At 45.2% G+C, this 26680-nt stretch overlaps 1 protein-coding gene across 1 annotated transcript in view; it reads right to left on the bottom strand.

The window, feature by feature from the left end:
- RAD50 (RAD50 double strand break repair protein) overlaps window positions 1-26680 on the bottom strand; it is a 441934-nt gene that overhangs the window by 292581 nt on the left and 122673 nt on the right. Inside the window, exons 6-9 of the mRNA XM_086931566.1 lie at window positions 22080-22284; window positions 12119-12247; window positions 4540-4705; window positions 2381-2574 (exon numbers count right to left, since the gene is read on the bottom strand). Coding sequence (XP_086787692.1) covers window positions 2381-2574; window positions 4540-4705; window positions 12119-12247; window positions 22080-22284 — 694 coding nt within the window. The remainder of the gene's footprint in view (window positions 1-2380; window positions 2575-4539; window positions 4706-12118; window positions 12248-22079; window positions 22285-26680) is intronic.

Below are 26680 nucleotides of genomic sequence, written 5' to 3'. Positions count from 1 at the left end.
CATGAATTTCAAAATAAAAGACTCACAACAGATCTTTAGAATAAATTGCTTATTGTATTAGAGACTCAAGATCAATACACATAAGTAACATCTTTAAGAATTCTGTCATGCATACTAACGCACGCAGTAAGAATCCAAACATTTAGTCTAGGTAAATCAAAGAATGTATAAAGAATGGTTTGAAAGCAAGAGGATGGTTCAATAAAATGTTCTCAGTAGGGATACAGGAATCAAGCTAAAGTCCGCTTGGGGAAAGTCCCTGGGTATGGGCAAAAGGGAACGGAGCATCAATCAGAAAGTTCAAGTCTGGACTCTCACCAGACAGTTCCAAACAGTCCAGCACAGAAGTTCATAAGCATACAGGAATGGCAAGGGCACGACAGTTCGGTGGGCAGGCTAGAGTCAAGGAAAGTGATAGAACAGCGGCAGTGGCCACAGTTCTCAAGAGCATCGGCAAAAGAGTCCTAAGGAGAGATCTCCAATAAGCCAATAAAGAAGTTGGAGAGAATGGCGGACTCCTCCTGAATCCAATAGTCTTTAGAGTGCACATTTGTCATCATGACATCATAGTCACTCCACCGTGGTCTGATCATCGTATGACCACTCTTCAGTTTACCAGGTACAAATTGTTCTCCAGCACATTTTCCCATGCATCTTATGAGAAACACCTGTACCTTGCAGCCTCAAAGATTTGTCGACAAAATACCTTAAAACTTTTGCTGTTCAAAGATGAGGTCCAAAGGTCAGGCTCTCACAAACTCCACACAAAGAATGACTAAAAAAAGTGCCAGGTTGGTTTTAAGTTGGCACGATCAGAACAAATAAGCAACATTTGAAAACGTGTCAGAGTTCATTGCATCAGGCCATGAAATAATGCAGCCTAAAGAAAAAAGTTATCTCAAGCATCTTTTCAAAGCTCATATTTTCATTAGTGTAAAACTCCCAAAGTATATATATATATATATATATATATATATATATATATATATATATATATATATATATATATATATATATATATATATATATATATATATATATATATATATATATATAAGCGTTCTGTAATGTATGTCAGTGATTATTACACAAAAATATGCCACTGTGGTTATGGCCTACTGCTGCAATCTCGAAAGTAGCAACCTGTAAAATATTTTTAAAACTCATTAAGATAAAATAATTTCTATAAATCTAGAATCTTTAGGATATTAAGTATTATGTTGAATATTTCAGACATCTAACGTAACATATACGAATTGCACCAACATCGCGTTTCCGAGCCCCTCTGCAAGAAATGCTAAGTTTTCATGCTTTACTTTCATAACATCGTTGTTACAAATATAAGGTAATTGGGTATGACATCATCTCATCATCTCAAAATCACTATTTCTATGAATGCTATCATTCTCTAACTAACCAAGCACACTTGAGCGGTGCAGTGCTACAACTTCTCTCATTTTGCTGCGCTTGTTTTTCTGGACGCTTGCAAGGCGGTGCAAATCAGAGATCTCTCTTAACAACACGGTGTCTCAAGTACTTCTGATGAAATACACAGTGATGCTTTGGAACATTGCCCTAGCTCTAAAGTGAACATTCAAATGACTCATTTTCTTTTTTTGTGGGTCTTGGCTTAACACAGCTACGAGTCTTATTCTGACTTGGTAAAGCAAAAGTGAAAATGCTTGCAACTCCCTTAACTAGATATTTGGGCCCTACTCTCTGAACGACACTGTCACATCTTATTCAGCTCAGCTTTGCCTTAACAAAAGAGGTCAAATGTACGCCCTTCCACGCTTATAAATATGGCTGCAAGCATTCCTGCTCCATCCTTGAGGTTTCGACTGTAGCCCTGGTTAAGGAGTACAACAGCAAAAGGAGGTGCAACAAAAAAAAAGAGAATACAGCTCACTGTGTGCAGACCCAAAAATCAACAAAGCACAGTTGCAAGTGTTAATATAATATCATAACTTTGGTTCATCCTCGGATTATCATCACCCCTCCCGAAAATGTTAATAAAGCAAAGAATAGAGTGTTCTACACAGTAAACAGGTTCCATATAACCTGCAAGGGCAGAGCTGGCAACCTGGCTGAAAACAGTCCGCCCCAGACTCTAGAACTGCAAAGGTCAAGTCTCCGACCATCAAGTCTAATGTTGGTGCACTTCTATTGAAGGTAGGTGGCTTGCATTGCTGGGCTGTTGAGTGGTTCATAAACCCTGCTTGGCCAAGGTCAGAAATGTGTATATTATCAGTCAAAATCTACACAATCTCACATTGGGGGCAATTGCCCAACACCATACTTTTTCCAAGCTAGAAGACCAAGATTTGGGAAATTGTTAAACTATTTTAGAAGTTAACTATTGAAATAACAGAGGAGTTACCATCATCTGGTTTGCAGCAGCCTCTTCCCTCTCTTGTCTTTCTTTCACAAGGGCTTGAAAGCTGTCCCTCTGGCGATCATTGAATGGCATCCTGTCATAGCCATCAAACTCCAACTCTGCCGCCAAATCATGGATTAAGGAATCCCGTTGCTTAATATTCTGCTGGTGGCGATCAGCTTGCAACTGCAGCCGTCCTTTAAAGAGGGTAGAAAGGCACACTTGTTCAACGCAAGCTGTGTAACCATAAAGCATGCATAAAGTGTAAAAATAAAAAGGTTTTTTTTTTTGCAGGAATAAGGAAATGCAAAAGCAAAAAATGTCAGAGAACCTTAAATGTATGTACGTATGTATGTTTGAATGCAAGTATTCATCTTGAGGCACATGGCCCAAACCTATCATTGGAATACACCAAAAATATGAGAGCCATGGCAATCGACTAAAATTTGTTTACATTGATTCAGGTAATAGGATTTCATTTCCTTTGCTGAAGCCAGTTTACATTACAATGGTTGTTTGATAAAAAATGCTGAAGCTACTAAAGGTTGGAATTCTAAACTCATTTATACAGATGACAAGCCAACTTGTACCATATTTCCACCACCAGTATTATCAGAGCTTCGTTCTACACCAGTAGTTCTTAACCTTTTGCGTTCTGTGGACCTCCGCTTAATCATGACTGGAATCCGGGGACCCCCACAGAACATTACTGGAATCCAGGGTCTCTCACAGAGTCATTACTGGAAGCCAGGGACCCTATCCTTTGCAATTTTAATGATGTTAATCGCAAAACAATACACAAAAATACAGAAACAAGCATTCATCAAACAAATACGCAAATCAGCAAATATTTTATTTAATTCACAAACGCATTTCTCCCATGAAACAGTCTGAGAATACAATCTTAATTATTAGCTCCAATTCCAAATTCCTTAAAAGGTACAGAATATTTTTAAAAAATCAATAGGAAATTTGTATTTATATACATTTTAATAATCTGTTAATATTATTTGATTTGATTTTCTAAGCAGTCGCGTACTGAGTAGGTGTCAAACTCCCAGGAGTCCCCATACACCAGGTTAAGAAACACTGTTCTACACCAATTGTAAAAAACCTTTATTTTCACAGCAAAATAGTCACATAAATCACATGAATCCTCTCACTCTGAAGTTAAAGAAAGAAAATTAAATACTAAGCTCCCTCAGACGATAGAGCCTGACATTTGGCCTCCATCTTATATGTACAGCAAATATGACAAGATAAGAACAACATTTAAAGGCCTGTTTACAGAAAGCGAGGACTCTTAGAAGAATATAGTAAATAGGCTAAGTTACACGGGAGGGACAAATACAAGCCGGACAGCCTAGAGCTGCACTGTCTGGTAGGCTTCGACCTAAAAAGGAGAAATTAGGAAAAGGGAAGCCTAAAGCAGTGGCCCGCCAGTTTTGAAATTGAAGCACACTCCTTTGCAGGCTGATGTACACATGTGACCAGCCAAAACGCTTTCACTCACAGGGCAATAGAGCCAGTGGCTGAAGTTAGCTGAACTACTGTCCAATGCTTTATGCTCATGTGAGTGAAAGCATAATGTGAATGATTGAAACAGAGCAGTGGCTCACAAGGGCTGACCAAAGCGGAAAGGATCCGCTCACCCCGCAGTTAGCACAACAATCTGCCTTTAGAAAGCAGTCACTACCCCGACTATGACTTCGCATTCCTTTAACCCGCAAGTCGTTACAATGGCTTGCTTTAGGAGGCACAGTGTTGGACTGGTTTAGGATTTTAAGTCCAATGCCTTACCTACTGTTCCACGGACTGGAGTTGGAATAATAATTCATACTATTCCAAAGTCTAGTGCTTCCTAAAGCAAGTCGTTAAAACGACTTGTGTGGTATAGTAATGTGTGATAGATAGATTTTTGCAGCAAATAAGTATTGAAAGTTCTATCTGCTAGGTCCTTGCCTCCTATGCCCCAGCAATCCACACATTAGTCAGTATGACACTCTGTCTTTGCTCTGAAACAGGATTATGCCCCATCTTTGGTGACAAAATTCCAAAATATTTTGGAAAGAATGGAACAGAACAGTATAAGTAAAATAACAAAGTAATTTGATTCCGAACTAAAGAAAGATGGTCTAAAAAGGTTATATTGCTCAATGTACCTTGCTCAACCAACAGATCTGACTTCTCCCGGTTGAGCCTCTGCGAATCTTTGTTTGCCCTGTCCATTTCACGCTGGCACTCGGTCAATCGTTTCTCCTTTTCCCTCACAGTTCTCTGGTGGTTTTGATACATATCATTTAGCTGTTCATCTGTTCCTTGAAAAACCTAGATGACAAGGAAAACAGTGCATCCAATTTAACAGAAGTCATTGATCTATTTAAAATGACCAAAATTCACTGATTAAGATCAGAGCAGCGAGCTTTCTAAACTACCCATATTAATTTATGTTATTTTATTTTCCTGGCACTCACGTTGTGCAAAATCATTAAGGAATTGTAGTGGACCATAGAACATTATGGGGCAGATTTCGATGTTGAGCACGATACTGACTTGGTCCTGAGACCGACCAGCGCCCGGTTGGCGGTCCAGACTGCCAAATTAGGATGCGACCAAACACTGTTTGGTCGCATTCCTACATTTTCCTATGGTAGCATGCATTATGGCCATAAACCGGCCATAATACGTGCTTCCATAGGGAAATGGGAGGTGTGGTTCATCCCTGATCAATAGGGAGGCACCATATGTGCCCCCTCTGTCCCCAACCGTAGGCCGCACACTCAAGGGGCCCTGCTGGGGGGCCCCCAAACACGCTTTCCAACATGGTTTCCATGTCGGACAGGCTGGCAAGGAAACCATGCCGGAAACCATGCATCGTAATCCCAAGGGCGGAAAGGTCGGCCCTTTGGGATTACGAGCCAGTTTCGACTGGCTCTTTTCACCTGTCGGAAGCCAGCCAGAATGACCGGTGTGAAAAGATTTTTTAGGTGCTTGAATTTTCAACGTTTGCTCTGCTACCCTTTTTTAGACTTTGTAATACACTAGTTAAGATTCATTTATGGTTTCCCTGTGCCAGCCCAAACAGTCCAAGGAGTAAAACGAAGACAGAAACTTAGAAACATATGTTTGGCCAAGATTTCAGAGTTTTTTGGGAACAAATGCAGTCTTAATTAGGGGATACAATGAGTATTATCAAGATAATTCTCTTGGATTTCACAGTATCTTTCAAACTAAATATTCTGTTTGTTTTAAGCATCGTGGTCGCTTGTATAGCAAAACCAAGTAGAGAATAATCGGCCCTCTGAGAAGGAATAGAAGGCAGAAATGAGGACATTAGCCGTTTGGGAATAGGATGCTACACACGAGTTGGCATATTAATCAAAATGGAAAAACAATGGACTCATGTTTTAAAAACAAATATCAGAATGGTGAATGAAGAAATATCAGACAAGAGTGTTGACTGTAATCTATGACACCGAGAACAATTCAAAATTGTGCCTATGATTTACGCATTATCAATAGCATAATAAAAATACATTTGGAATGCAGGATTCTTACCATTTTTGAAAAAAATAAAAATAATATAAAAAAAAAACACTTCAAAAGGTGAAAAGTACAACACTGTATTTAAAAAAAGACCTGAAAAAACGGAGAGAAACCAACCCCCCACCCCAAAAATAAAGAATTGGAGTTAACCTATAAAAAGTGGAACATGTACTATAATAGTACAAATTCACAGAGAAGAATGGACATATGAATGATCGTAATCTACGCTGGGTCATTCACACCCTATGAGTTAAAAATTAATTAATAATAATTAATTATGAGTTAAACTACTTTGCTATTTCAATCTGTAATGTGCATATACGTGACAAAATTCTGTATAGACTTATTAAACGTGTATTCCACAATTGTGTACAAGTTCTATAGAAAATGTATATATATTTTCAAAAGCTTATTGTGCACGAGCCAGTGATCAGTGCGAAAGATTATCAGCTCAGTTCAATTCTATGTCAGGACCGGAGGCTTCAGATTATGCTATATCTTCCTTCGCTTTATTAACATAAAGAAACCACAGCAGCTTAGGAAAAGATATAATACGAACAAAAAATGCTTTAAACATAAAGCATTGACGTAATGTTCAACAAAAAAATCAACAACAACTCCCAAGAGTCTCTTTGCGTATAATCATAGTCCATAGTCCTTTGTCTCTGTCCATCGACCCTATATAACCGGACTTCCCATCATCTTCCTCCTCTTTCTTCGCTGCTCCCGCAGCCAGATAAGTGCTTTTCTATTTTGTCTTCTTTTATTTGTGATTGATTGTCTTGCGGTCTTTGGGGACTCCTTGCATGGTTATTCCCTTTCAGAGTCCCTGGTTGCGGGAACGTTCTGCCGTTCCTACGCGACTTTGTTCCCACTTGTGCGGTGTGTACATAGACCGCAAGGGGGCGGCCTGTCGTCTCGCCGACCCTCCGGCGCGCCTCCGCAGTACGAGGAGCCGCGCCGTGGGGTCTGCTTGCGCAGGGGCCGACCCTCGCGTACCCCTCTGACACCTGGTGATCCGGGTCTGTACTTTCACATTTTTTTTTGACGCCCTCTGGGGCCTGTATAGCGGTTTTGACCGCGTGAATCGCCTTCGGGCGAGATCTGTGCACCTCTTTAACAGTGTGTGGCCTAGCGCGCTTGAGGGGTACGTAGACCCGGTCCCGGCGAGGAGGGTCTGCGCGCTTGGGGGTTGGTGCAGCCCACCTGCCACGTCAGCTGGCCCAAAACGTGATCGCAGCCGCTGGGCCTGCCCACATTCGAGAACTTTCTCGGTTGCCGCCCTCTTGGGTGCCCCGCATTTGCCCCTTGGTTCCGAGATGGAAGGGGAGTACGAGGAAGAGGCCTGCCCCTATCTGCAGGATGATGAGTTTTACCAGGCGGTGGACAACTCCATCTATCGTTGTGTGACGGAGGTGGTAGGGCCCATGGAGGACCGCCTTTCGGCCCGCATCGTGGAGGAGTGTGCAAAGCTGGCAGCGGCGCAGGTGCCGCAGTCCCCCGAACTCCCGGGGACGTCCGGCGGGCTGCCGCCCGCTCCGAAGAGACCCCGGGGTGAAGGGCCTTTATCGGAAGCCCAAGGCGTAGATAAGGGCGCTTTCGAGCGTCTTCGTGACGCCTTCCTGGCCAAGGCGACGGCGGTGCCTCCGACGCCCTTGGTGGAGCCTGGCACTTCGGGCGGCCTGTCGACGGCGCCCGCCTCCCCGATCTACGACTCTCCGGACACGGATGACGACGGGGAGTCGACCCGTTCTTGGCTCCCGGCGCCTTCAGGGAAGGAGATGCCCCGAGATGAGTCGGGCATGCTGGACCCGGACGAGATCGTCCACCCCCGTTCCGCGGCCTGGGCCCCGGGGGAGACGGTGGCGAAGTTTGTCGCGGGCAGGTTGCGCAAGCCTCTGGAGAAGGAGGCGAGGGGTTGCCTGCGCGGGGAATGCCCTCGGCCTACTTTGGAGGGGAAAGTGGCCATGACACCAGAATTGGACCCCAAGATGGCCACCTTCCTGGCGAAATTCATGAAGGACCCCAGGAAGGGGATCGACCGGTCCTGGCGGGCCTGCCAGGACAAGCTGTTGGATGCGGTCGGGCCCGCCACGAAGATCCTCGATATGGCGGAGGAGGCTCGAGCGAATGGCACCGCCATTTCACCGGAGGTGCTCTCCAACTGGGCCCAGAGGGTGATAGTGTTCTTGGGCAACGCCAACTGTGCCCTGTCCACGGAGCGGCGGCGGTCGCTCCTTATCAAGCTGGACCCGAAGCTAGGGGACTTGGCCTCGTCGGAGGCAGGTGCCGTGGCCCAGGGTGGCCTTTTCGGTGAGCCTTTCATCCGCGAACTTGGAAAGTTCGTGAACACGTTCACGTCGCTGGACAAGGCCCAGTCCAGCATCAAGAGGGTGTTCCACCAGCGTTTTTCTGGAGGGGCCGGTCGCGGCAGGGGCCGCGCGATCGGCCGTGGTCAGCAGACCAACAACCGTGGACAAGGCTCCGGAAGAGGTCAGTACCAGACCTCGGCCAACTACACCAATTTCTACCCCACGAGGGGACAGCGCTATGGTGGCAGAGGATTCAAGAAGAACTCCGGACAAGGAAATGCCCCCGGTGAGTGTACTTTGCTTGGATCAAGTTCCGATTGGGGGGCGGCTGGCAAGCTTTTACGGGGAGTGGGAATTGCTCACTGCCGATGCTTGGGTTTTGCAAACTGTGAGAGGTTTCCATATAGAGTTTCACGACCAACCAACTCAGGTGAGGCCCCCGCGCCCGATGGTTTTCTCAGAATCCGACGCGCGTTTGATAGACGGGGAGGTCTCAGACTTGCTGCGCAAGGGAGCCATCCGTCTATCAACGCGCCACCCACATGGGTTCCTCAGCAGCGTCTTCCTGGTGGACAAGACGGATGGGGGCAAGAGGCCTGTGATCAATCTCAAGGAATTCAATGGGTGGTTGGTCTACCGTCACTTCAAGATGGAGGGGATCCACCTCCTTCGGGACGTGCTCCTCCCTCGGGATTGGATGGTGCGACTGGATCTCAAGGATGCCTACTTGGTCGTTCCCATCCACCCCCCTCATCGTCGCTTCCCACAATTCCTGTGGGACGGCAAGGTGTTCGAATTCACCGCCCTGCCGTTCGGCCTTTCTTCGGCCCTGTGGTGCTTCACGAAGGTCCTCCACCCGGTAGTGGAGTTTCTCAGAAGTCAAGGGGTCCGTATGATAGTATACTTAGACGACATCCTCCTCATGGGGCAGTGCCCAGAGGTTCTGGCAGGACAGCTGCGTCAAGCTGTCGGCCTGCTTCAGAGACTGGGGTTCGTCATCAACGGCTCCAAGTCGGTCTTGGTTCCCACTCAGCAGATCACCTTTTTAGGTTTCGTGGTGGACTCGGTACAGGAGGTCTTGAGCCTACCGGGTCGGAAGGTCGCAAAGATTCGACACCTGCTTCGGCAGACGATCGCGAGGGATCGTACGTCACTGCGCCATGTCGCCAAGGTGGTGGGTCTTCTATCGTCCTCCATCCAGGCGATTTTCCCAGGCCCGCTGCACTACAGGGCTCTTCAGCGCCTGAAGGCGCAGCACTTGCGCCGTGGGATGCGTTACGATCAGTGGGTTCCCCTCACGGACGAAGTGAAGGAGGAGATGTCATGGTGGCTGTCTCACATGGAGGCATGGAATGGGCGAGCGATCTTCGGGTCGGCTCCAGACTTGATCATAGAATCCGACGCCAGCAGGTCGGGCTGGGGCGCCCGGTGCGGGGATTTTTCCACCGGCGGCGCCTGGTCGTCAGAAGAACAACAATTGCATATCAATTGTTTGGAACTCCTTGCGGGCTCCTTCGCGGTTCGCTGTTGGACCAAAGATTCGGTCAAGGCTTGTGTCCTGCTACGGATGGACAATGTTTCGGCGGTCCGATATGTGAACCATCTGGGAGGTCCTCGGTCCCGCGCTTTGGCGGACTTAGCGAAAGACTTCTGGGATTATTGCCTGTCTCGTCACATTGCGGTGACGGCGGAGTTTCTGCCAGGCCGATCCAATCAAGTAGCGGATTGGCACTCTCGACATCTCAGGGATGCCAGCCAGTGGAAACTGGATCCGGGAGTCTTCCGGTGGCTACACTCCCTTTGGGGCCCCTTCTCGGTGGACCTCTTCGCGTCCCGTCTCGACCACCAGCTGCCGCGGTTCTACAGCTGGAGGCCGGACCCTCTGGCGGAGGCCACGGACGCGTTCTTGCAGGATTGGAGTCGGGAACAGCCGTTTGCGTTTCCCCCGTTCTCCATGATCATGCGAACGGCGGCTCAAATACGCCGCCAGGGTGCGGAACTGGTGTTGGTTACACCGCTGTGGAGGTCTCAAGTATGGTTTCCGGTTCTTCTGGAACTTTCTTGGGATTTTCCAATCCTACTCCCCCTGTTTCCTCTGCCCCTGACGAGCCCGGATCAGGAACCTCACCCTCTCGTCATGCAGAACACTCTCCGCCTCGTGGCGTGGAGGCTCTCAGGAGACGCTGGACGCTCCCGGGCCTTTCGGGGTCAGCTGCGCACTTGCTCTCCAAAGCATGGGCCGATAGTACGACGAAGCGTTACAGATCCGCTTGGCTTAAGTGGATGCGTTGGTGTTTACGAAGGGATTTGGATCCCATGGTCGCCGGCCTTGTTCCCGTGCTGAATTTCCTGGCTCATTTGGCCGACAAGGGTTTAGCGTATAGGACGATCAATGCTATCCGGTTGGCGATATCTGCGGGCCATGATAACATCGATGGCCATCCGGTAGGGGAACACCCTTTTGTGTGCCGGCTTCTGCGAGCGGTTCGCCTCGCTCTGCCACCAGAACCCAGATACTCCGTCCTTTGGGACGTCAATTTGGTTCTGAATCTGTTCCTGTCGTGGCCAGCGAATTCTTATCTGTCTCTTAAGGAGCTCTCGGCGAAATTAGCCATGTTGTTATGTCTGGTCTCTTGTAGGCGCGTCTCGGACGTGCGCGCGCTGGATGTTTCTGCACGCATTTTTTCCCCGGATGGGGTTACTTTTACAGTGGGCCGACGCACTAAGACGTCGTCGCGTTCCATTTCTTATCCAGCTTTTACTGACACTCCGAAGTTGTGTGTCGTGCAATGCCTCAAAGCATATGAGGACCTGACCTTGGATCTGCGCCCTCCGGGCGAGCGTCAGTTGTTGATTGCCCTGCGGAAGCCACACAGAGCTGTCTCCTCCCCCACTATTGCTCGGTGGGTGCGGTGGGTCATGCACGAAGCGGGCATCAATACTTCTCTCTTTGGAGCACACTCCGCCAGGGGGGCCATGGCCTCTAAGGCATTCTCGGTGGGTGCTCGTCTGGAGGACCTTATGCGAGCGGCGGACTGGTCCTCGGATTCCACCTTCAAGAGGTTTTATTTTAAGCCGGTGGTGGATTTAGCTCAGTTGGTGGTAAGTAAGCTTTAAACTAGCATAATCTGAAGCCTCCGGTCCTGACATAGAATCGAAATTTGCCTAGCTTACGTAACGGTAAGTTTCAATTCTATTAAGGACACGGAGGCGAGGATTATCCCACCCGGACTACAGTGGTGTCTTTACCCACCCGTATGGCAGTAAGTAAAGCGTTTTCCTTTACGTTGTCAGTACTGTGTTGTTCACTGACTGCTCCTCGCCTTGTTGTCGCATTTTCCTGGGCCACCTCGCTGATGCTGTTCCTTTTTTGACAGGCAACGACGGTGCTAAACAGGACCAATGAGGCTTAAGCGTGATCTGCGCAAAGAAAGAGGAGGAAGATGATGGGAAGTCCGGTTATATAGGGTCGATGGACAGAGACAAAGGACTATGGACTATGATTATACGCAAAGAGACTCTTGGGAGTTGTTGTTGATTTTTTTGTTGAACATTACGTCAATGCTTTATGTTTAAAGCATTTTTTGTTCGTATTATATCTTTTCCTAAGCTGCTGTGGTTTCTTTATGTTAATAAAGCGAAGGAAGATATAGCATAATCCTCGCCTCCGTGTCCTTAATAGAATTGAAACTTACCGTTACGTAAGCTAGGCAAATTTCGATTCTACAACTATTAATCTACTGGAAAATATCAATGTTACATTTGTTATACATCAGTGAGTAGGATAAGAGCGCACTGGACTATACAGTGCTATAGTGATTAAGTTTGGGAAAAGAAAATTCTCTTCAACCACAATGCACTGAGAGGCAAAACATTTGCAAACCTTTTCCATTTTCTCTTCCAGGTCCTTGTTGTCATTTTCCATCTGCTTCTTCCTGCTGTCCAGAGCTCGAATGTCATTGTCTAAACGCACTACTCTGGAAAGATTTTGTTCAATGTCAGCCTGTCGATTCTGAAAAGTAAACACATAACAATACCTGTATGTCAAGATATACACTCAGGTTTTCTCAAGTCAAAAGCAACAATGTTAGCAAAGAAAATATCTTATAATAAGTGTGTTTCTGTAAGAAGAGCACGCAGCAATAGAAGCATCGAGGTATAATGAAGGTATGAGAACAGACCACAGGTTAATTAGAGGGGACGTGGTGTTCTATGAACATAGATCCCAAATATATTCTATATTCTAAGGTATTCTGAAATGAAGCTTAAATGTTAGCTGAAGAACGTCAACATATTCCGTTTGGCAGTATTTACCTTGGATTGTTGATCAACATGAAGATAAACGAAACCTCAGGTGTAAACAAACAAGTGAGGGACAATACATTTTTCTGACAGTTCAAAGAAATGTAATATTGCTACCATAAAACTAAAACATCTACTCATTAATAATTTATTGTACATAGTTGTGCTAGAATGTAGCATGTTATTATAGTAATAATTATCTACAACTGGGCCCCTTCTTAGTCAGTCATTTGGTGTCCCTTTTCAATAAATAAAAAACATGTTTAGAATTATTATTGAGGGCCACCTTATAAAAATGCTATCAAAACACTAGATACTATGGCAATTCTACACGCAGGTGTGAATCTGCAAGTATACACTGACTACTGCCGTAGTACATCTGGCCAATTGCTTTTTCCACACTGGCCATTACTGAAAGCTTAGAAAGGACACACACAATTCCTTGAACAAAAATTAATTTTCTTTTATTTGAAAAATAAATGGCGTCTGTCATATTATGGCTAACTGCTCAGGCTACTAGAGGACTAATCACAAACCCCGTGTACCTCACAATCTATGATATATACAGAGATTGAGACAAATCAGGCTTGACTACCTTTTGCGGAGGAAAAATAAATTATGAATCCTTATGCACGAACTGCACACAATGTGGAAAAAAAAAAACTTAGCATTTCAAGGAGAAAGGTTTTGAATGAAGACACTAACATTTAAACAGGATCCCTGTATTACAAAGTACAAAATGTCCCCAGAAATATCCTTCATACCTACCCTCCAAACCTTCAAGGTCACCTTAAGCTAGTTTAGACTGCAGATCATGCTGTTATTGTAACTTAAGGGCCTAGAGATGTATGTATGTATGTATGTATGTATGTATGTATGTATGTATGTATGTATGTATGTATTTGGTATTTATTAAGCGCATATATCACCCGTAGGTCTCATAGCGCTAACTCAAACTCAGAAAAAAAGCCAGAAAGACGGGTGGACAGTGCTACAATAGCCAGGTTTTAAGGGATCTGCAAAATTTCTTGTGATCGGTTTCCAATCGTAAAGTAGAGGCAGTCTGTTACATGTTTCAGGAGCAATTCTCGAAAAGGATCTGCCACCATTTCTGATTGTGCGGACCTTAGGTACCGTTAGGAGATGTTTGCTGGTAGAGCGAAGGGTTCTTACTGGTTGGTGTTTTTTTGGCTAGATATTGCGGTCCTTTGTTATTGAGGGTTTTGTGTACCAGACAGCAGAGTTTGAAATGAATCCGCTTTCTGATTGGGAGCCAGTGTAGGGTCTTTAACCCCTTCACTGCGGCGGCTATTCCGCCGCAGTGCTAAGGGGGCGGGGCGGCCGCATGCTGGTGACGGAACCGCTCCGTCACCAGCGTCGGTGGCGCTGTGCTTATGACGGAGCGGTTCCGTCATGGCCCGCCCCGCTCAATAGAACGCTCAGCGCAGGCGCGGAATTCGCGCCGCGCATGAGCAGCGAGCGGGCCATGACGGAACCGCTCCGTCATCAGCACAGCGTCACCGCAGCTGATGACGGAGCGGTTCCGTCATCAGCAGACAAGGGGTTAAACTGGGCACAGAGGGTGATCGAGGGGGCATGTTTAGGACCAGTTAGGCAACAGTATTCTGCAGGACTTGGAGCTCTGCAAGATGCTCTTCATTTATGGATGCAAGTAGTGAGTTTCCATAGTCCAAGCGACTAATGATTAGTCCCTGTACTAGGGACATGCTGGAGGATAGTGGAATCCACTTGAAATTTTTCCTAAGTCTACGCATTAGACCGTAGCTAGTGCGGACCAAGTTGTTAATATGGTCTGACATCGAGAGTTTCCTATCTATTATCACCCCAAGATTGCGGACTGCTGTCTTGGGTGGGGGGCAGGGTCCCAGGGGCCACCAGTTGTTGGTCCATAGTTTCTGTGCATCACCAAAGAGAATGATTTCTGTTTTGCTGGCATTGAGTAGCAGATGGCTGTTTGTCATCCAGTCATTTATGGCCGTCATGCAGTCTTTGAATCTTTGTTTAGTGTCGGTGAAGTCGGGTCCTAAGGTGATTAATAACTGCATGTCCTCTGCGTATGACACTGTTTTAAAGCCAAAGGCTTTGATTAACTTGGCTAATGGCGACACATACAAATTAAAAAGTGTTGGGCTTAAGATGGATCCCTTTGGGACCCCCTTGTCAATTGGCGGGCTCTTAGAGGAAAAGTCTCCTATTTGTGCCTTGGAGGATCGGTCCGTCAGGTAGCTCTTGAGCTAGTTCACTGTGGAGCCCTCAACACCAAATTCGCAACATCTTAGTTCTGCTGGCTGAAAAAAATTTAAAGGACTGAAGCTGACCACTACTTCATGAAGTTTTCTTCAGACAGTTGCAGAGGGACTATAAGAATACAAGGTTGCTATTGACAGAAACGCTTCAAAACAATGTGCACTACTATCCACAGAAGTATGTTCTTCATACATTACTCATTTTTAACTGTCCAAGTAAATGCGCTCAGTTATGCCTTATTCATCAGCAAGCAGCTGCAAAGCCATCCATCCACTACTTTCGAAAGGAAAAGTGGCCTACCGCAAACATAGAACCTCCAATGCCTGTCACCCTCTACCTTTCCAGGATTTACAATCAGTCGGAACGTCCTACTGGTTCAGATTAGTAATACCATCCATATGAACATATCTAATATATGAATTTTAAATACTTTTTGGAAACCCAGAGGTTTTACATCTTTTAACATGACTTTGTGTGTCATATTATGAATTTTGAAAAAGCTGTATTACAAGAAATGGTTCACACGGATCGTAATAGAAGCAAGGAGCCTGATAAATCTTCCACCAGACTCAGCAAGCATCATTAGTTACCCAAAGTCTAAACAAGGGACCGGTCGGTTAAGGAATGATGGTTATCCTAGACTGTCAGTACTGCCAGAGCTACAGCCTAAATTGCAGCCTATTTAGGGCATGAATGTGCCTTCAATCTCCCAATCTACGCCACCAAATTTAAGCTAGCCTGGCTGATGAGCGGTGATACTCCGAAACAGGTCCCAGGATGCTTGTTTCTGGTCCAGGGAGGACCTGATCTGGCCTGGCAGTTCAGGCTGGACAGTTCCCATGGGGAGCAGGGTCAAGACTGATTTGCATATGGCTGGGTCTAAGCTTGAATAGCGTGGCATGCAAAAAAACGATGGATTTAGCCCAGATCTGTGACTGGGGGTGAATGTTTGATTTGTTCAGCATTCCGGCCATCATCTGTTCTTTATGCACTGAATCTCCCATGAGGCAGACAGCTTTCTACAGTTCAAAGAATCATCATTGGACTGATACCCGACTCTTTGTCAACTGATCCCACACGTAATCTCCATCAGGAATTGAGAAAGCCATGATTTAGGCCCCTCCTACTGAAGAGGCAACCGCTTTACCCAGTTAACAGCAGCAAAGTGCAGCCTTGCATCAGTGGCAGAATAGGCACCAGATACCAGGTTCACAAAATAGCTGCAGAGGCTACTGCAGATTGATATCCGGGTATCTTTTTCTGCTTTCTGAATGCAGGCTGCCACATCAAACTGGGTAACTTACAAGACTTCAAGATACACAAACACATGCTCATACAGTTTTTAGTTTATTCTAAGGAACAGTCTGGGCCGGAGAAAAGTGGATCACTTAAATGGCAGTATTAAATAAGTGTGGGTATGAAAGTAAGCGGGTATCATGTAGGCTTGCTGCAGCACACATTTAATAATTCTGGACATGGTCCTGCAGAGCACACTTCTTAATTCTGGCCACTACAGTCACTGCCATGTCATGAGTGTCATAGAAACTGGTACTAGTAAACCATAGTGTTTCCTCTCTGTCACGCGGATGGATATGGTCTTTAAAGCCGACATTTTATTCTGAACGGACGTCGGATTGGTCCCCTCCGTCTGGATGGTTTGGGAAACATTTCAAATTTATGTACAAAGAACTGCTATTTCAAAACAGTCTGTCCTTTAGTCCCTCAGGGCTTTAAATCCAAATGTGGGAAACCAAACTTGCTGGGGCGCAAGGGCACTACAATTCGCACAAGAGACAGCCTTTTTAGCTGTTCTCGATGGGCAATTAGCCCAGTTCAAAGAGGCTGCAGATCACGAGGTAGCATACCTGGGTAGGCGCACACATGCTCGTGTGTACGGGGAGGGTGAACGACTCAGCAGAATGCTTGTTTGGCTCCTGAGGGGAACGTGACCCAGAAAGGTAGTGCCCTCTTTGCGCTCACACACCGTAGATCCCATAATAGGTACAGTCTATTTTACACACTTTCCATGCATACTACAATGACATGTACACCTCCAAACTATTACTCCCTGATGAACAAATTGAAGCATTTTTGGCTGACATCACCGTGACTTGGGTGGATGGTGAAATTTCTGATTTTTTTAAAAACCTATTACATTATTTGAAATACATCAGGCCATAGAAGGCAAGTTGGATTGCCCCACTACAAATATTCCTTAAGGATTTCCTTGCCCCTTAGTTGCTAGAGCTACTCCAAGTGGCACTCGACGCCAAGACTCTTCCCTCCGCCACAAGAGATGTAACGATCTCTATTACTTTGAAACCTGACATAGACACCAGAGACATCAGTTCCTACAGGACTCTATCCCTATTGAACTTGGATAATAACATTTTGGTACAAGTTATCTCTAATAGATTAAACCCATTATTGGCTAAACTTGTCCTGTCGGATCAATCCGGTTTCATAAATGGCAGGTCCACTTCAAATAATCTCCGGACGCTCCCTTCAATAATCCATTGTGTAAAATCGTACACAAAGGAGATCTAGATGTTTCTTGATGCAAAGAAATCCTTTGTTTACCCTTCCTGTTTATGGTCATCAGCCGGATGGGCCTAGGAAACTACTTTATTGAACTGGCGAAACAACAATATGTACAGGCCCGACGGCTAGGCTTAGAGTTTATGGCTATCTGATTTAAGGTGGGTGAGAGTATGCAAAAGGGTTGCCACGTTACTGTTTACTTTAGCTATTGAGCCCTTCGCTTCCCAACTGAGCAAGTGCCATATACAAAGAGACCATACAAACCACTTATTTGCAATGTTATAAATTTTTTGGGACTATGCATTAACTGGAAAAAGTCAGATATAGTCCCACTCACAGACAGCACCCAGCGAATCACCACAGATTTCCAACCAACGTAGAGAAATTACTCTGTGTTTTTTTTCTAATGATCCATGTTCGGAGTTAGCGTACAGATTCAATTCTTCCGGACAACTATGATCTGTTGATGCACAAGGCTGTGATGCGGGGTCGAGAGCTGGATCGCTCTCTCATGTCCTTAGCAGGCAGGATAGGCCTTGAAAAGAATATAATCCTTGCAAAATGTTTATACCTTTTTGTGAACAGCCCCATTCCCCCGGGCAAAAAAATGTTTGCTTGACTTCTAACACTGTTGGTACACCTCATCTCATGCACGCTTATGAAAGTATATCCTTTGGTATCCCTAAACGTGTAGGCTATGTTCTTGCAGCACAAGCTCATTATGCTATTCATTGGATAAGCCCAATGCGCAATGCTCCTAATCTTCCAATTGAGAAGGATCATTGTGAGTGGGTCAGCTGGATGCAACACTTACAAGTTAAAATGCCCCGGCCTAATGAATATATAGAAAAAATTCAAACTGCAATCTCTAGGCAATGTGGACATTTGTAAAATGTCCTGGACCATCTGCAGTCTACTACCCGGTAATGTCTGTCTTTGTCAACCCATCCTTATCCCTAACAATGGATAAGTCCACATGCTTCACACTGCTATGACTGGGCATCACGAAAGTTGGTCGGTTATTCCAAGATAACCTTTTTCTCACTCAATTTCAGACATTAGGAGAGATTAATGCACTCGAGAGATTTGCTTATTTTAGACAGCGGCATGTGTTCTCAGCGCAATGGCCTGACATCCCCCGGGAACCATAAGAATTTGCCCACCCACACAGATATGTCTTTCCATTAGTCTCAGGGGTGTTGGTCTCTCGCTAAAATAAGATGCCAGAGGGCCTACGTCTTTCCACTACTAATGTTCTTAAAGAGAGATGGGAGACAGAGCTGATGATACCTCTTTCCAGCAAGATTTGGGGTTACTGTTACGAACAGACAAAACATGTTTCCAGTTTCCACTAACTAGTGGCATAGACTCATCATGAGCCTAGGAGTGAGCGCGATGATACACTTGATCCTGCCCACTTTATACGGCCTGCCCCCCAATTCAAAGCTTTTGATCTGAAGTTGCTATGCCAATTAGTGAAATAACAACTACTTCACAGCCGTGTGCACCACTCTCCATGTTCCTGGGCATGTTGTCAATATCCCCTAACCCAGGAGATTGGTAGCCCTGTTGTTGGTGCTAATGCGGCAATGGGTGTAAAAGGGTGTGCTTAAATGTTCCTATCCTTGAAGAACTGAAACTTCTGGCCCCATTGACTGGGATGCTTTTCCGGTTAAATACATGGCGTGTAGTTGAAAGCAACTTCTCGGACTTTGCTAGCGGTATTATGTATAGATATGCCAACTGCTGGGCGGAAACATTTTGGTGATTTGTTCACCGTACTACTGAAATCTATCCCCTGATGCAATGGATAGATGTAACTAATTGTAAACACTACATTGAGATGATTTGAAGCAACACTTGCAGCTATTTTAATCCTTACATTTCTCGTGGACCAACCTAAATGATAGTCGGTTGGATTGGTTTTAAACAGAATTGCTTGTGACGCTCAAGGGAAATCAGAGTCCTGATGATGACCATGTAGATGTACAGTGGTTGAAACGCCGTCTACGCTTATGTGGCCAAACACTATAGAAGGACACATTATTTTTTGTATATGTTGTTCCTTTATTGTAACATGTATTTCTTTGTTTGCCACTTGTCTGGTTTGTGACATGTATTGTCTGTACACCAGCATTTTGTCTTGAGCGTAATTGTCTTAGCTGTTTTTATTATATGTAATACATTTTTTTGATATATAATTTTCTTGCATTAGGGCCTTCTTATTTCTTTTATTTATTTCTTTTCTACTTTTCTTATTTTTGCATAACTGTTTGGTTTGAGATTTGGATATTTTTGTTTTATATTTTATATTCGAAGCAATTTGCCTCTTGTTAGGTTTATATACCTACAAAATAAGCAGCAACTTGATCCCTCAGTTACATACAAGCTCAACAGACTCAGCCTTCTAAATTCTGGCCCATCGAAGGACCCAAGTGTTTTTTTTGCCAGTAAAATACGTAACAAATCATAAGAATAATATATCCACAGTCCACAAACACCATTTAAAGGATTAAAACATAATATATATATAAACAGCCACTCTATGGTTAAACATCAGTTAGAGTTATTCAACCTACTAGATGTCTACTCTCCTGATACTCAGTTTAGGTCAGAAACTTGGTTGGCAGAATAATACACCCCTGATATAGTAGCTGCACTACCAGAAAACTATTACCATTTACAGACAAAAAGATCCAGAGGGCTTTGAACTGGATCCTTTCTGCCACGGGTAGCCAATGTAATGAGGCTATGGCTCTTCTAGCTGATTCTCTGCGAGGGATGTTCATGAGCAATCTGGCTGCGCAGTTCTGCACCGCCCGGAGACTCATTATTGTTGACCGTGGTGATCCAGCATAAAGAGCATTGGCGTCGTCCAAGCATGAGAGAATTAGTGTTTGGACCACTAATTTCTTGGTCTCCCAGGACAGCAGTGGAAGGACTTTCCTCATCATCCTTATTAATCCAAAGCAGCATCCTACAACTTTCTGTGCTTGGACTTTCATATTAAGTTTATTGTCCAGCCAGACTCCCAGGCTTTTGATTTGATCGTTAGGTGGTGGAGCTTTTCCTAAACAATTGGGCCACAAGGTAGTGACCCCCTCTGGAAGTGGTTTACCCAAGAACATCAATTCAGTTTTTGTTCCATTAAGTTGGAGAAAGGAACTTTCCATCCAGGCTGAAATTGTTTTCATACAATTGGATAGATTATCTGGACTATTTCCTGGTTGGTTAAGGGAAACTGTCAGTTGGGTATCGTCAGCGTATGTAATTATTCGAATTCCAAAGGGTTCAACAATTTTGGCCAGGGGGCTCATATAAATGCTAAAAAGTGTGGGGCTCAGGGATGAACCCTGAGGCACCCCACATCTCAAAGGCATGCTCCTAGATGTACAGCCATCCTCATAAACCTGGAACGATCGGCCCTCCAGGAAGGACTTCAGCCATCTCAGTACAACCCCCGATATCCCTGCTTCTTTAGTCCTAGAGATTAGCAGATGGTGGTTAACGATATTGAAGGCTGCACTGAGATCCAGAAGGAGAATGGCTGCTGAACCTCCGGAGTCCATGATTTTTCTAGTTTCCTCGATAACGCGATCAATGCTGTCTCTGTGCCTTGTTGGGGTCTGAAACGTGTTTGTGTAGGGTGTAAGCGACCGCTCTCCTCGAGGAATGCTGAAAGTATAGCATTGACATGCTTCTCTGTGAGTGTGCGGGGGCCACTGCAGTCCAGCCAAAGCGCTTACTGAAAGGCAGAAGACGCTAGCGCAGGTCCTTCACACTTCCCACAGTGCGCCACGTGCGCCAAGTGCGCCCTGGAATTCTGCGACTAACGGATGCCCACTGTGCCACAGAACAGGATTTATGTGGCAACAGTGCTGCGGGAACATATTGCGAGGCACTATACATCAAGGGAGCTAGGAAACCACTCCAATCCCTGATTTAGGATTGGGATCGAGGCAATGGAGGGAAACACAGTCAATCCTGTCCAGGAGACAGGAAGAAGGGTGCGAGAAAGAGGGTGGAGCCTTGCGGATGGCCCAGTCCTTTAAAAAACTACAGTGTCACCAAAATAGGCGACATTTTTTTATGTACTACTAACACAAAGAACTGCGCAAATCTTTCACAAAATGGAAGACAAGTGATGGGCTTTTATTTTTATAACGGGACACAACAAAACGAGTCACACAACACATCAGTCATATGCATTTTGGACATTGCCAGTTTTATGAAAAGCCATCTGCTGTAGTGGTTCACAAAACCAGTCTTGATTTAAACGCGGTTGAAGTTAGCCTAACTATGAATTAACAAATGCGCGCATGGCAGAAAGGGGAGGGGCCGCAGCAGGGAGGATGAGGCGGGCTGTGCGATTCACTTGCGGGAGCGATAATTGCTACCATTTGGTGGCGCTCGCTCCCGCAAGTTAATCTCCAGACGTCCGCGTGTTGCCTTTGAAGGCAATAGAATGCATGCACGTGTTTGGCTGAAATGCCAAAGCGATAGCAATAGGTCATTTTGCCTTCGCAGCGCATGCGCACTGCTAGGCGAGACCTAAAAATGACACAAAAACATGAGATGCCATGCTCCGCAGACACTCGAATATACATCTGTTGTGAATGAAAGCTTTTAAAATTTCCAAAAATATAAAACAATAGTAAACATTATAAAGCACTAAGCTTAAAGAGAACTTTATTAAAAAAGATATGTTTTTAACAAGTCCGTGAAACAATTACCTTCAGAGGCTCCAGTTCATTTTCAATGGCTCTGACATTCTCCTTGGAGGCCGCCAGCTGTGCTTCTTTATTGCCGAGAAGCTCTTTAATCTCCTGAGCTTTTCCGCGGTTCTGCTTCAGATACTTGAGCTCTGTCTGGCACTCTTTCACCTTCTGGCCCTGCTTTAGACGCACCACACGCAGGGTTTCCAGAGCCTTTATGTACCTGCCAAGCAAGAAAGATTCCAATTACTCATGATAAAGCAGAAATATACCGCCATTCAGTGCAGTCCAAAGCACCGCATTATGGGCTCTTCCTCTAAGAACTCAGCTGTCACTCTTTCGGTTTCTGCTCAGAGTCACAGCTATGGGGATTCTCCCTTATTTACACATTCCTTCAAAGTTTCTAGAGGCTGCTCAAAGCCAGGAGAACGTCATGGACCAGCAATCTCTGGGCGCCCTTTAACCTGTCCCTTCCACCCTAAGCTTTAGGAACAAATGAGAAAAGAAGCGGTCTGTGAGAGGGAAGCAGAAAGGTTTGGTGAAAAATGTAGGACGAATGGTACAAGCCTCCTGCATTCATGGTCATGCTTGTGTCCAACAGAAATGTGTTTACTTCACCTCCTCCTAAGTAAGCAGGTTCCAAGTCAACATTCACATTTTAAATGGCTAAATTGGTAACAGAGTATTATGCACGAGAATGGACAACTGATCACTAAGGAATGCCTTCTACTGGGCATAATCCATATCCCAGCCGAGGGTCTGCAGTGCCTGGCTCAAAATGTATAGAGCATGGAAGACTGGCTGTGTGTGCAACACTTGAGTGAGGCAATTATTTCAAAGTTGGTCAAGAATATTATATGGTGGTCAAAAAACTCGAGCAGATTTAAGGCTTATTTTCAGTACGACATTACTGCAAGGAAGTGAACTTAAATTGTGCTTTAGATTTTTGAAAAACACATATACTGATGTCTCGGACTGGAAAATATCAGATTAGGTAGAGTAAATGGAATATAAATCGATGTAACCGTCTGACTATGTTTGGTCCCATTTTTTCAAGGCGTTCATGTATTATTGAGGGCAACCGCATAGGCTAGACGTTTTGGGGCAGAGTCAGATGAGTGAGGGATTGAGGCAGGGCAAAGTTTTGGTTTCTCATATTCAACAGATTGGTTGGTTCTAAAAAGGCTCTGTGGGGCACTGAAATGGCAGATTTGAACAGTATTTCTGTTCCACTATTTCATACACCTTATATGAAACGTGAATGGTCTCAACAGTAAGGATAAACGTGTGGCAGTGTAGCAGTTTACTAGGAGCTAAATCCCTGCTTAGTGATGCTGCAAGCCACTCACCTATTTCGATCACAATGTAATTTTGTTTAGGCCATCATGGTTTCTCGAATGTGCACAATAGAGAGTTTACGAAGATAGGGGTTGTTGAAATTTTGTTTAAAAAAAAGACCTTTTGTTACATGACCACAGTTCTTGGGTGGAAGCCACAGCAGACTTTTTAACCCCTCCCACGCTGGTGATGGAACCGCTCCGTCACGCCCCTCGGGTGGGCTGTGCTGGTGACGGAACGGTTCCGTCACGGCCCGCTCGCCTCGCCTGCGCGGCGCAATCTATTGAGGGGGCGGGGCCGTGACGGAACCGTTCCGTCACAAGCACAGCTCACCCGAGGGGCGTGACGGAGCGGTACCGTCACCAGCGCGGGAGCGCCGCGCGCCCCCCCCGCCCCTTAGCACTGCAGCCGAATAGCCGCCGCAGTGAAAGGGTTAAAGAAACAAGTCCATGAATGTGGGAAATGCTAACGGAATCTGCTGAAGTAAGAATCTTATCCACGGTGTATGGGGAAGTTGACTGTGGTTATTTCTAAGGGAGCAAGCCTTCCACAGTTGGGTGCTTTACATAGGAATGTCTCCTTGATTAACAAGCATGTGCAATGCAAAAGGTCTCGCATTTGCGAGAGTTTGATCTATTGGCATTGTAAATGACACTGCCTTTTATTTATGTGTTCTGAAAACCTGCATGTGGTGCGTAAACACGCACACTGTACATATAGCAGTTGCTTACGAGAAGCAAGGCTGGCAGTAACTGCACCTCTTTTACTGCCAGCCTTGCTTCTTGTAAGCAAGGACTATAAGTACAAAGTGTGTGCTTATGCACCGCATGCAGGTTTTCAAAACACAAATAAAAGGCTTTATTAGTTACAATGTAAATAGCTCAAACTCTTGCAAATGTGAGACCTATTGCATTGCAAATGCTTGTTTTGCTTTGACGCTGACCTCTGCAGGTCCATCTTCTCGATTAATGTTCTTGAGTTTTCTACCTTTTGCTACTCAAACTGTTTCTAAGAGAAAATGGTGTGTTTCTCGGTTGAAGAAATCAAACTGCTCCCTGACTTCAGAACAAAACCCTCAGCAATACAAGCCTACTGTGTTATTGTGATCAGATTTGAGTATCTCAATATGCAAACATTAAACCCCTAAGAGTACATTTTGATTTTTTTCCAGACGGCATGTGAAAACAGTGACAGACCTGCTTTATTGAAATATAGCTTTGTATGTACACAAGGCCTTTTACTAATGAATGTTCTGTAAACTAAGAAATAAATGTAAAAAAAATAAATCTGGCTGATATACTTGCATGACATTGGTGTGAGCTCTTGGATTTGACTTGTTAGCTGTGTAATACTGGAAAATTGAGCTGTGCACAGAAGATTAGAAATGATGGGTTAGAGGAGAGTTCAGTCAATTAAAGGTTAGTGGTGAGGTAGACATGGTATTTCTTGTAATTACCATCTATGATTTGTGGTTGATCTAGTGGTAGTCAGGGAAAGAGACCAGCCTGGTCTGAATGAATGCACTGAGCCAGTGGCGTTTGGGCACCGCCCCCCCTGCTTTCTCGCCGTGCGAGAAGGCAGAAACAAATGGTAGTTATTGCCGTAATATAACTACCACTTGTGATTTGTTTCTGCCTTCTCGCACGGCGAGAAAACAGAACTTCCTGGTTTAGAGTGGGCGGTGTGTTACTCGAGGGCAGGGGGAGTGGCTTGGGGGAGTAGCTTGCCCACCGTTGTTAATACTGACTGTTTGGGCAGCCTGAGGCCGCCCCAACAGACTCTATTAACAACAGTGGGAAAGCCACTCCCCCAAGCCACTCCCCCCTGCCCTCGAGAAACACCACCCACTCACTCTCCCTGTTCTCTCTGTATGCTGCAGCAGCAGCATACAGAGAGAAAATGACGTAGGTGGGGCAGCCGGCCGCACCAATCAAAAACGCGACGGTGGAGAGGGAGGCTGCCTGCCGCGCCGCCTTCCAGATGACGTGCTGCAGGACTTGAAAACGAGGACGGCGGGAGTCGGGACGGAGTCTCCGCACGGTAAGTTTAGTTTACTTTATTTTATTTATATATATTTGTTTTGTTTCCAAACCCCTCTCGCCTCCCCCGTCTTTTCCGTGTTAATAAACGCGGTACATGCTGTCTTTTCCGGCAATAGTCTTTCTCGAGCCCCGCCGATCATGAATATTTACCGGCGGGCCTACGTTTAATGTAATCACCATGCCAGGGTAATAATCCACAGATATAATTGCATCAGGCTGCGCTTTGAAAGAGGGATCATAGGAAGTTTGGGTGCCCTGATTGAGATCGATGTACTTAACGTTATGTTGTTATGCTCTTTATTCTTTACAACCTCCTGTCGCACTGTAGAGGCCCATTTAGTAACCTTAGAGATAGGTATGAGTGAGAGGTGGGCTATATGGAAGATTCAAATTGCATGTCAATACCCAAAGGAGGAAGCGGAAGCCATTAGGGCGGGCGGATGATTGGTACAGTTTGAAAACCTACCTCCGGCATACTACTATAACCGAGCCATGCCCGCGAGCCCGACTGCACTGTATCGGGAAGCTGTACATTATTAAGTGCCAAAGAGGGGTGTAGATGGGTGTGGTCAGGAGTAGATTCTTTTTGCATGTATTTGTGCGTGATTGTAGTTGCACGTGCAGGTATGTATGTGTAAGACTGGGGAAGATGGGGTGATGGTCGAGAATAGGAGTGGAGTAGACCAATCTGCCAAAGTCCTCCTCATCTGCTACTCTAATGTATATGGGCAAACCCCAGTCGCCCTTGCGAAAGAGCCGGCTGCACTGAAGTCAACTGCCTTAAAGTAGCTGCTCCCCTGCCGCTATAACCAATCACTCTGGATTCTACACCTCCCAGGAAACTGGCATTGTGTAGACTGACTGACCCAATAATACACATTAATACACAACTCCTAATAACATGCATATTCGCCAGTTACACAATATGTTCCTATCTCGTGACGAGTCAATGCATGCTTTAACTGTCCCTATATGTATCAGTTATAACATACCACGATTTAAACATGCATCAAGTATGTCATGCTACAAAATAATTAGATCTAACTTTTAAACCCTAGCCAACACAATTATGAAAAAAAAGCATGACGTCTAATAATCTGCTTATTAGGAATTACACTGGTGTGCTGTGGTTTGCACTGCTGTATGGTGGTATGCTGAGTGTAATGGTTTATAAAGGTGTGCAATTGTTTGCACAGGCATATAATGGTTTCTCCTGGTGCACAAACATAATAGCTGGAA

Source organism: Lissotriton vulgaris, chromosome 7 (assembly GCF_964263255.1).
Source record: "Lissotriton vulgaris chromosome 7, aLisVul1.2, whole genome shotgun sequence".
NCBI classification, from domain to species: Eukaryota; Metazoa; Chordata; class Amphibia; order Caudata; family Salamandridae; genus Lissotriton; species Lissotriton vulgaris.
Note: the sequence above shows the minus strand (reverse complement) of the source record. Positions and strands in the feature narration are given on the sequence as shown.